The 12,161-nt window shown below is 38.4% G+C and overlaps 1 protein-coding gene across 1 annotated transcript in view; it reads right to left on the bottom strand.

Moving 5' to 3' along the window:
- AP4E1 (adaptor related protein complex 4 subunit epsilon 1) overlaps positions 1–12,161 on the bottom strand; it is a 79,866-nt gene that overhangs the window by 23,206 nt on the left and 44,499 nt on the right. Inside the window, exon 16 of the mRNA XM_076004363.1 lies at positions 56–179. Coding sequence (XP_075860478.1) covers positions 56–179 — 124 coding nt within the window. The remainder of the gene's footprint in view (positions 1–55; positions 180–12,161) is intronic.

The raw sequence follows: 12,161 nt of genomic DNA, 5'->3' as shown, positions 1-12,161 counted from the left end.
TGCTAAAAGACATTTACACACTCCCACATTCTCAATTTTAATAAAAAGAACTTACTCTTTCAGCCCTGTCTCAGCACTGTTCCCAGATATATCTGAACCAAGAGAAATGCCAGCAGGAGACTGTCGTCCAGTGAAGCCAGGTGAAGAAAAGGAGAGTCCATATGGTTCAAAATTGAGAACTAGAAGTTTTAAAACAATAACAGAGGTTCACATTTAAAACAAACCAAAAAAGCAAAGTTGTCAAAGTTACCATTCACTACTGAAATAATTCATGACTGGAATCCAGTGACCATATTTAAACTGTAAGTGACTTTGGCGATGATCTAATCAAATAGTTACAGTAATAATAATAATAATAATAATAAAGCAGCTACCATTTAGTGAATGTTTACCGTAAGTCTTCATACCACTTGGTGATCAAAGACAAACTGTCTTTCATTTTTATCTTTTTACCTCCTTTAGAATCTAAAACCAATTCAATCAGAAAAGATAACTGATTAACCAGGCCTACTGAAAAATTGCTGCTCTTGTGCAAAAATGTTTAATGAGCTATGATTGAAGCGATGCCCATGCTTTGCCAAACAAAATGCTCCTATGCACATTCTTGTACCAAATGGACTGATGGAGCCCTCAATGTGAAAGCTCGCTTAATAACAAAGTATACCCAGATTCTGATACCTTTCAATTTGTATAACCTAAATGAATTCAGTAAAAGCCATGAAAAGTCATACTAGTATTGACTGTTATTGTGATAGAGCAGATGCCAATATCCATTCTTCCTTTCTTTCTAAGTAACAGAGCCCTCAATTCTTAGCTAGTATATAACCACCCAGAAAGGAGACATTTACGGGCTCCTTTACCACATGACTGAATTCTGGCTCAGGAAATTATGCACACATTTTGTATGCAACATCTGGGAGAAGTTCTCTTGGAAGGGAAAACAATCGTTCTTTGCCCCCTTCCTTTTTCCTGCTGGCTAGACTACAACATGATTGCTGGAGTGCAAGAAGCCATCTTGGATCATGAAGTAAAACACCAAAGATGCTAGAACGGCAAGATAAGTGGAGCCTGGGCTTTATATAATCATGAAGCCATCATCAACTCTAGGATGCCTACTTTTCTTTAATGAGAGAGAGCAATAACCATCTATGTTGTACAAGGCCCCATTCTGTCAATTTATTTTTTAACATGTTACTTCACTAAAACTAATCATAACTGGCAAATTTATCGTTTTGGACTGTCTAGATTATAACAAAAAGGACCTTCTTAAATCATAAAAAGTATCTTAGAAAATATAAATGTCAACTTCTGTAATTATTAGCCTCATTTTACGAATGAGGAAACTGTGGCAAAAGTTTGTCAAGAACTTAACCCAGATTACAAAAAAAGGAAATGACAGAGCCAGACAGGAACTCAGACACTCTAGCTCTAAAGCTGTATTCTCAACTATTATATTATACTGCCTTATCCAAAGGAAACAGCACTTAATCTGTGAAGACTACTAAATAAATGCTTGTTGGTTAGCTAAATGAATGATACAGAAGAGTTATCAATGTGCAAAAAGAAAAATAATAATGGGCTAATAATCAGAAGAACTGATTCTAGACATAGATCTGGTGTTAACTAGGTATGTGAACTACACCTTAATTTCTTTGTCTGTAAAATGGAAGGTTCAGACTACATCAACAGTATCCAAATGAAAATCTGATAACCAGGAATCAAGCTTACTTCATTGAATCTCCTAAGGATCTTTGTATGCTTATAGCCAAGCCTACAGACTGAGACTCACATACTGAAACAATTAGCGTAGAGCTCAAAAAACTGTTTCATTTTTTAAAAACTCTTTGTGATTCTCATTTGTAATCACGTTTGGAAACCACTTGTTTCTCTTTAAGGTCCTTTTCAGCAAGAATGTCCTTTCATTCTAAGCTTTTCAATCATCTAATTTAACCTACTGTCATAGTCTGTTGCTATAACAGAATAGCACAGATTGAGTAATTTACAATGGACAGAAATTTATTTGGCTTACAGTTCTAGAAGCTGATTAGTCCAAGAGAATGGCGCTGGCATCTGGGGAGGGTCTTCATGCTATGTCATCCCACGGTGGAAGGTGGAAAGGCAAAAGAGCGCGAGAGCAAGAGAAGACCAAACTTGCTTTTATAACAACCCCACTCCCAAGATAATGACTTTAAACCATTCATGACCTAATCACCTCTTACTAGGCCTCACCTCCCAACACTATTGCACTGGGGATTAAGCTTCCATTAACAACACATGAACTTTGAGGTACACATTCAAACCATAGCATTCTGCCCCTGGTCCCTAAAATTCATGTCCTCATAATGCAAAACACATTCATGCCATCCTCAAAGTCCCAAAAGTCTTAACTCGTTTCAGCATCAACTCAAAAGTCCAAAACCCAAAGTCTCACCTAAATTAGACATGGGTGAGACTCAAGGCATGATTCATCCGGAGGCAAATTCCTCTCCAGCTGTGAGCCTGTGAAATTAAATTATATGGTTCCAAAATATAGCTGTAGGACAGGCATAAAGTAGACATTCCCCTTCTAAAAGGGAGAAATAAGCAAGAAGAAAGGGGTAATTGGTGCCAAATAAGTCTAAAATCCAACAAGGAAATCAACATTAAGTCTTTAAGCTCCAGAACCATTTACCTTGACTCCCTGTTCTCCCTTCTGGGAACACTGGGGCAGGATTTGCACCACCAAGGCCTCAGGTACCCTCATCCCTATGGCTTTGCTGGGCTCAGTCCAACCAGTAGCTCTCAGGGGTTGAAGTCTTTTCCTTCAGCTCTCCTAGGCTGATGCTCCAAGCTGATGGCTCTATAGTTCTTGGGCCTCAGGAGTGGCCCCACTCCCACAGCTGCCCTAGGCATTGCCCTAGTGGGAACTCTCTCTGGCAGCTCCAACTCCATATTTCTGCTCACCATTGCCCTAGTAGACAAGTGCCTCTGTGGTAGCTCTGCCCCATTACAAGTCTCTCCCTGAGCCCCCAGGCTGTCCAGGACATCCTTTGAAATCTAGGTAAAGGGAGCCATGTCCTCATGGCTCTTGCATTCTGCACACCTACAGAATTAGCACCACGTGTACACCACTAAGCTTTATGGCTTATATCTTCCAGAGCAGTGGGAAAAGCCACACCTGGGCCTGCTTGAGCCAAGGTTGAAGCAGCCAAGGAGCACTGCACTCTGCCAGAATGCAGGGCGCAGAGACCTGAGGCAACTCTGGGCAGCAATCCCATGGAGGGCACACCAGGCCCATCCATGGTGGCCAATGGATTCAGGGAAACCATTCTGCCCTCTGAGAGCTCTGGACATGTGATGAGAGAAGCAGCCTTGAAGACCTCTGAAAGGCCTGCAGTGTTACTCTCCCACTGTTTTGATGATCCCTTCTATCCATACTAATCTCCATAGCATGCAGTCACTTGGCCACATCCTTGGTTTGCTCTCCCAAACATATTTTTTTCATTCTTTACATGGCCAGGCTGAAAATTTTCAGTCTTTCCATTCTGCTTCTTTTTTAATTATAAATTCCATCTTTAAGTCATTTCTTTCCTTTTGCATCTTACTGTATATGCACTTAAAAGTAGCCACATAGCTCCTTAAATGTTTCACATAGAAATTTCTTTCATCAGATATCTTAGTTCGCATTGCTCTTAAATTTCATCTGCCATAAAGCCCTAGGGTACAGACATAATGCAGCTAAGATTTCTGCCACTTCATAACAAGGACTGCCTTTACTCCAGCTTCCAATAAGATATTTCTTTTTCCCATCTGCGACCTCATCAGAATGTTCTTCACTGTCCATATTTCTACCAGCATTTCAATCACGAATACTTAAATCTCTAGTTTCAGACTTTTCCTGCAGCTTTCCTCTTCTGAGCCCTCACCAAAACCACCCTTAATACTCTATTCATGACAATCTAGGCTTTTTCTAGCTTGCTTCTCCAAATTCTTCCAGGCTCTAACCATTATCCAGTTCCAAAGCTGCTTCCACGTTTTCAGGCATTTGTAGCAATAGCAGCACTAGTCAGTACCAATTTCTGCCTTAGTCCATTTTATGTTGCCATACAGAACACCATAGACTGGGTAATTTATAATGAACAGAAACGTATTTGGCTCATGATTCTGGAGGCTGGAAAGTCCAGGAACATGGCATCAGCATCTGGTGAGGCCTTTTATGTCGTGTCATGCCATGGAAGAAGATGGAAGGACAAGAGACTACAAGAGTGAGAGAGGGCTGAATTCACTTTTATAGCAACCCACTCGATAACAAACCCATTCCTGTGACAACAACATTAATCTATTCAGGAGGGCACAGCCTTCATGGCCTGACCACCTCCTAATACCTTCCCAATGGCAATTAAACTTCAGTGTGAGTTTTGGAAGGGACATTTTTCAAACCATAGCACCTACTATCCAGTATTGGCCTCTTTTAAATAGCATCTATGACAATGAGTCACCAAGCCACTGCATTAACATTTCTAATAACAGTGAAAAGCTCCAGAAATATTTCCTATGCATGATTAAAAAGAAAGATTTTAAGTCAAAGAGCAAAAAGAAGTTCAAAATTAGAGGTAGAAAATTTAAAAATAGAAAAAAACAGACATGGAAGGGACCAGTATCTAAAGAGCAGACAGGCCAGGCGTGGTGGTTCACACCTGTAATCCTCGCACTCTGGGAGGCTGAGGCGGGAGGATCACTTGAGGTCAGGAGTTCGACACCAGCGTGAGCAAGAGCGAGACCCCATCTCTACTAAAAATAGAAAGAAATTAGTTGGACAACTAAAAATATATAGAAAATATTAGCCGGGCATGGTGGCACATGCCTGTAGTCCTAGCTACTCAGGAGGCTGAGGCAGGAGGATCACTTGAGCCCAGGAGTTTGAGGTTGCTGTGAGCTAGGCTGATCCCACAGCACTCTAGCCCAGACAACAGAGCAAGACTTTGTCTCAGAAAAAAAAAAAGAGCAGACAGACAAAATTTCAATTCTGAGACAAAGAATTAAGAATAGCATCCAAGAAAAGCCTGGAAAGGCTCAAGGTTGAAGAATAAAGTTCAAACTACATTATTTTCATTCTCTAATGAAAATGCCCCAAGATCCATATAGTAATAAATAACTAAAACAGTCAGAAATGTTGCTAAGTTAACTAGATGTGCAAGAGCTGCATGTGGGAGGAGAAAAATGGTACACAGAAAGAGCCAGAAGGAAGAAGGTGACTGAACTGCAATTTAATGAATATGTAGAAGGTTAACTAGACGATGAATGAGGGCAATTCACACAGAAGAGAAAACATGAGCTGGAAGCAGAGACAGTCCTTAGAGATAGGAGTCACTGAAGTAATCCAGGTGAAAGATAATAAACTATCAGTCAATATTTAACCTATTTGTATCTTTCATCACTTTAGAGGCTTCAATTTTATGCACACTCACTTATTGTGTCTTGTACTGCAATTCTTTTATAGCTTGACCATTTGACTATACATTTCTGACTATTCATGGCTGCTTTTTATTATTAATAATTACTCATTTAAAATTATTTAAATAATTAATTTTAATTATTTGATTATTCTTAATTTTTAATTTCTTTTGAGACAGGGTATCACTCTGTTGCCCAGGCTAGAGTGCCATGGCATCAGCCTAGCTCTGGTGTCAGCCTAGCTCACAGCAGCCTCAAACTCCTGAGCTCAAGGGATCCTCCTCCCTCAGCCTCCTGAGTAGCTGGGACTACAGGCATGGGCCACCATGCCAGGCTAATTTTTCCTGTATATTTTCAGTTGTCCAACTAATTTCTTTCTTTTTTTTTCTTTTTCTTTTTTTTTTTTTTAAGTAGAGATGGAGTCTCGCTCTTGCTCAGGCTGCTCTCCAACTCCTGAGTTCAAATGATCTGCCCACCTTGGCCTCCCAGAGTGCTAGGACTACAGGCATGAGCCACCACGCCCAGCCTGATTATTGTTATTTAATTTTATTCTTTGACAGACTAACTACCTGAACTTGTCATAGCTTTCTAAAAGGCATAGTTCGGTAGATAGAAGATTATATTGCTGTTTCCTTTACTATTTCTAGTGATGTCCAACATTCGGGCTATAACATATTTGAATAATACTTCAATAGAATAATATACACTGATCCTAAATGCTCTTCTTGGATGGTAACTGGTAATAAAGTGTGTTCACCAATACTCCACCAATTTTTGCCAATTCTTAGTATTTTACAGTATTTTCCTGAAGTTTATTCTTAGAAATTGGACATTTTTCTACCCAAGAGAGCTATGTATCACTTATTGTTTTTTGTTTTTTTTTGTTTTGTTTTTTTTTGAGACAGAGTCTCACTTTGTTGCCTAGGCTAGAGTGAGTGCCGTGGCGTCAGCCTAGCTCACAGCAACCTCAGACTCCTGGGCTCAAGCGATCCTTCTGTCTCAGCCTCCCAAGTAGCTGGGACTACAGGCATGCGCCACCATGCCCGGCTAATTTTTTCTATATATATTAGTTGGCCAATTAGTTTCTTTCTATTTATAGTAGAGACGAGGTCTCGCTCTTGCTCAGGCTGGTTTTGAACTCCCGACCTCGAGCAATCCGCCCGCCTCGGCCTCCCAGAGAGCTAGGATTACAGGCGTGAGCCACCGCGCCCGGCCTTGTATCACTTATTAAAGTAACATTTAACTACTACTCTTTACAAATGATTTATAAAAATCTCAAGACGTATCACAATTGATTGATACTTTAAGGATTCCAGAATTAACAACTCTTTATGAAGAAATACCAATTTTTCCCCTAATCGTTATTACTATCTTATAGACAGTCCGAATTCTAAAATATATAATTTTATAATTTATTCCGTAAGTATTTAGTAAGCACTTGCTATTCCTGTGTCATGGCCAATTTCATTTTCCATAACTGTTTAAACTCATGAGATTTTAATTTTGCTTTAGAGAACTTCTGAAAACTAGATTTGAGAGGAGAAAGGAAGAGTTCAGTTTGAGAGCTTAATCCCATTTATAATGATGTTTCTATGGGAAAAAATGTACTTGGCAAAGGACTGTATAAGCTTGGGGAATTCCAGGGCAATCTATTAGATTTGTGTCAGCCATTTAAACTATTTTAAGAAAGAAAACAGGCAATGTCAGGAAATAGTTTCCCCGTCCTACCTCCCCTTCCCTACCCCACCCATGACTTTAGTAATGGCAACTGATGGCCCCCAGACGTTTGAAAATAAAGAAATATGCCAACTGGACCAGGTATCCCAATGTGGAACTTCAGGAGATTTTCACTCCGTGCCCTGGATGTATAAAGGCCTTTATATGCAGTATAGGCACAATTCGGGCAATTTGTAATTCAAAACTTTACTTTTTCCCCTCCAACATATTCTATCAACATATAAGGAGTTAGGCCAGGCACGGTAGGTGGCTCATGCATGCAATCCTAGCACTCTGGGAGGCCAAGGTGGGAGGATCACTGGAGATCAGGAGTTCAAGACCAGCTTAAGCAAGAGCAAGACCCCATCTCTACAAAAAACAGAAAAAATTAGCCAAGTGTGATGGTGCATGCCTGTAGTCCCAGGTACTCAGAAACCTGTGGCAAGAGGATCACTTGAATCCAGGAGTTTGAGGTTGCAGTGAGCTATGATGATGCCACTGCACTGTAGCTGGGGTGACAGAGCAAGGCTCTGTCTCAAAAAAAAAAAAAAAATATATATATATATATATATATATATATATATATAAAGGCGTTAATGGAGAAGAAATTGGTTATACTTTGAAAGAGAACTTAATTTTCAAAATCATTAGGTATCACTGTGCTAAATAACATATCAAAAGCCTTTTTAAATAGGAATCATAATGAATCTGTAGATTGCTTTGGGATATATGGACATTTTATTAACATGAGTCTTCTAATCCATGAACACAGGTTATCTTCCCATTTGTGTCTTATTTGATTTCTTTTATTAATACTTTGTAGTATTCAATATACAAGTTTTTCACCTCCTTAGTTAAGTTTTATTCTTAGGTATTTTATTTTATTTTATTTTTTGGCACACTATTGTAAATGGGGCTGTTCTCCTAATTTCCTTTTCAAATAGTTCATTTAGTGCATTGAAATGCAACTGATTTTTGTATGTTGGTTTTGTATCCTGCAACTTTATTAAATATGTTTATTAGTTCTAAGAGATTTTTTAAATGGAGTCTTTAGGTTTTTTCTATATATAGGACCATATTGTTTGCAAAGACGGACAATTTTACTTCTTCCTTTCCAATTTGAATGCCTTTTCTTTCTTTTTCTTGCTTAATTGCTCTGGCCAGGGCTTCCAGTTATTATGTTGACTAGAAATGGAAAGAATGGGTATCTCTGTCCTTGATCTTAAAGGAAAAGATTTCAGTTTTTTATCATACAAAGTTATGATGTTAGCTGTGGGCTTTTCTATATATGGTCTTTATTATATTTAGGTATTTCCTTCTATTCCTAGTTTTTTCAGAGTTTTTATCAGGAAATGATGCTCAGTTTTTTTCAAATGTTTTTTCTGCATCTATTGTGAGAATCATGTGATTTTTATCCTTTATTCTGTTAATATGTTATATCACATTAATTCATTTTCATACATTGAACATACTTGCATCCCTGGAATAAACCACACTTGACTTGACTTGACTTGACTTGACTTGACTTGACTTGACTTGACTGTGGTATATGATCTTTTTACTTTGTTGTTGGGTTTGGTTTCCTAGTATTCTGTTGACATCTCTACATCTATATTCAATCAGGGATATTAGCCTGCAGTTTTCCCTTTTTGTGGTATCTTTGTTTGGCTTTGGTATCATCGTAATGCTGGCCTTATAAAATGAGTCCAGAAGTGTTCTCTCCTTTTTAAGTTTTTGGAAGAGTTTGATAAAGATCACATTAATTTAAATGTTTGCTAGAATTCACCAGTGAAGAGCCACAAAAAACCATGAATAGCCAAATAAATCTTGAGAAAGAAGAATAAAGATGGAAGCATCACACTTCCTGATTTCAAAGCTACAATAATCAAAACAGTATGGGCTGGGGGAAGTGGCTCACACCTATAATCCTAGCACTCTGGGAGGCTGAAGCGGGAGGACTGCTTGAGCTCAGGAGTTCAAGACCAGTCTGAGCAAGACTGAGACCCTGTCTCTACAAAAAATAGAAAAATTAGCCAGGTGTCATGGTATGCACCTGTAGTACCAGCTACTCGGGAGGCTGAGGCTGGAGATACACTTGAGCGCAGTTATTTGAGGTTGCAGTGAACTATGATGATGCCATTGCACTCTACGCAGGGTGACAAAGCTAAACTCTGTCTCAACAAATAAACAAAAGTACCAGCATGGTACTAGCATAAAGACAGACATATAGACTAATAGAACAGATTGGAGAGCCAAGAAATAAATCCACTCATTTATGGTCAACTGATCTTCAGCTGGGATGCCATGATTACATGATAGGGAAAGGACAGTCTCTTCAATAAATGGTGTTGCTAACACTAAAGATCCACATACAAAAGAATAAAATTGGACCTCTGTCTTACACCGTACACAAAAATCAACTCAAAATGGATTAAAGAATTAAATGTAAGACCTGAAACTATAAAATTCCTTGACGAAAACATAGGAGAAAGGCTTCATAAAGACACTGGTATGCACCGTGACTTCATGGATATGATGTCAAAAGCACAGGCAACAGTAACAAAAATAAACAAGTGATAATACATCAAACTAAAAATCTTCTGCACAGGAAAAGAAACACCCAACAGAGTGAAAAGGCAACCTACGGAAAGGGAGAAAATATTTGCAAACCACACATCTGATAAAGGTTAATCTCCAAACTATGTTATTCCTTTGACTCAATAGAAAAAAAAAAAAAAAAACCCTAATAATGTGATTAAAAGACAAGCTAAGAACTCGAATAACATTTCTCCAAAGAAGACATACAAATGGCCAACAGGTAGCTAAAAAGAATGCTCAAGGTCACAAAACATCAAGAAAATGCAAATCAACACCATAATGAGATATCACCTCACACCTGTCAGGATGGCTATTATCAAAAAAAGAAAAGACAGCAAGTGTTGGCAAGAATGTGGAGAAACTAGAACCCTTGCCCACTATTGGTGGGAATGCAAAATGGTTAAGCCACTAGGGTAAACAGTATGGAGGTTTCTCAAAAAATTAAAAGTAGAACTACTATATGATCAGCAATCCCACTTCTGGGTATTTATCCAAAGGAACCAAAATCAGGACCTTGAAGAGATATTAGCACCCCTATGTTCACTGTAGCATTATTCACAATAGCCAAGATGTGAAAACAACCTAAATGCCTATTTAAGGATGAACAGATAAAGAAAATATGATACATACATGTAACAGAACACTATTTAGCCTTGAAAAAGAAGGAAATTCTGTAATATGCAAAAACATGAATGAACCTTAAGGATATTATGCTAAGTGAAATAAGGCAGTCACAGAAAGAAAAAAACACAGCGTGGTTCCATTTACAAGAGCTATCTAAAAAGTCAAATTCATATTAATAGACTCAAAGAGTGAAATGGTGGTTGCCAGGGGATAAGGGGAGGGGAAAATGGGCAGTTACCAATAATGGGCATAAAGTTTCAGTTAAGCAAGATGATGAATAAGATCTACTGTATAACACTGTATTAATATCTATAATCAACAGTAATGTATTTTATACTTAAAAATTTAAGAGGGTAGATCTCATGGTAAGGTTCCTACCACGATAAAATACAATCAAAAAATTTAAAAATTAAAATTAAAAAGACTTAAAAGAATAAATACTTTTGCAAAGAAGATATCATTAGAGTTTTTAACTTTCTGGTCTCATTCTAGAATCAACTGTTTAGTTATACTCTTAACTAAATATGGCTAGTACAGAGCCTCAAAAATACTCAACAAAATTATTGAATAATTAATAGGGGAAAAAAAGCCCTTTCAGCATTGAACTTTTTACTTTTATTTATTTATTTATTTTATTTATTTATTTTGAAACAGAGGCTCACTCTGTTGCCTGGGGTAGAGTGCCATGGCATCCGCCTGGTTAGAGTGGTGTGGCGTCAGCCTCGCTCTCAGCAACCTCAAACTCCTGGGCTCAGGCAATCTTCCCGCCTCAGCCTCCCAAGTACCTGGGACTACAGGCATGCGCCACCATGCCCAGGTAATTTTTTCTATTTTTTAGTAAAGATGGGGTCTCGCTCTTGCTCAGGTAGATAAACTTTTTAATATTGACATTCTGAACTCAGAAGCAGATAATATTTGTTGGTCTCCCCTTTATTCATATGCATACTTCCCAGTTGCCATGTAAGTAACTCAATGATTTCGCCTTTACCAAAATCATGATAGAGGACTTTGCCTGACAGGCTGAATTTCTTTTTTTTTTTTTGGAGACAGAGTATCACTTTGTTGCCCAGGCTAGAGTGAGTGCAGTGGCATCAGCCTAGCTCACAGCAACCTCAATCTCCTGGGCTCAAGCGATCCTACTACCTCAGCCTCCCGAGTAGCTGGGACTACAGGCATGCGCCACCATGCTCGGCTAATTTTTTCTATATATATTTTTAGTTGGTCAATTAATTTCTTCCTATTTATAGTAGAGATGGGGTCTCGCTCAGGCTGGTTTCGAACTCCCGACCTTGAGCAATCCACCCGCCTCGGCCTCCCAGAGTGCTAGGATTACAGGAATGAGCCACTGTGCCCGGCCTGAATTTCTTAAGTATAAAGTTATTCTTTCCTTTCTTAACTGTTCATAACTTAACTGATCACATATTTTGTTGAAGAAAGCATTCTAATACACTTAAGAAATATTAGACTGCTCAGAATGAAAATGAAACTCACTAGTCAATAACAACCAGGATTGTTTTCTGAAACTTTCCCATACTAATATGTGTCACCCTACTAGTACAGTGACCAACATGACAATTCCACCTTCAAGTTCTTTCAAAATTCCAGGATGGCTGCTATATGTTAGGCATTTACGTATATGGTATCTATGAATTTGGGATTAACACTAGGCTAACTTTTTTGTTCCGGGTGTCTGAAAACCTAGACAGAGTACAAAAAATCATAAGTATTTAAGGAGGGATAATAAAAAGTAAATTTCTTTAGTTATTGACTTAATGATTTAATATCAATTG

The sequence above is a fragment of the Microcebus murinus genome, chromosome 6 (genome assembly GCF_040939455.1).
Source record: "Microcebus murinus isolate Inina chromosome 6, M.murinus_Inina_mat1.0, whole genome shotgun sequence".
NCBI lineage: Eukaryota > Metazoa > Chordata > Mammalia > Primates > Cheirogaleidae > Microcebus > Microcebus murinus.
The sequence above is the reverse complement of the archived record's forward strand: the minus strand, read 5'-3'. Positions and strand labels throughout refer to the sequence as shown.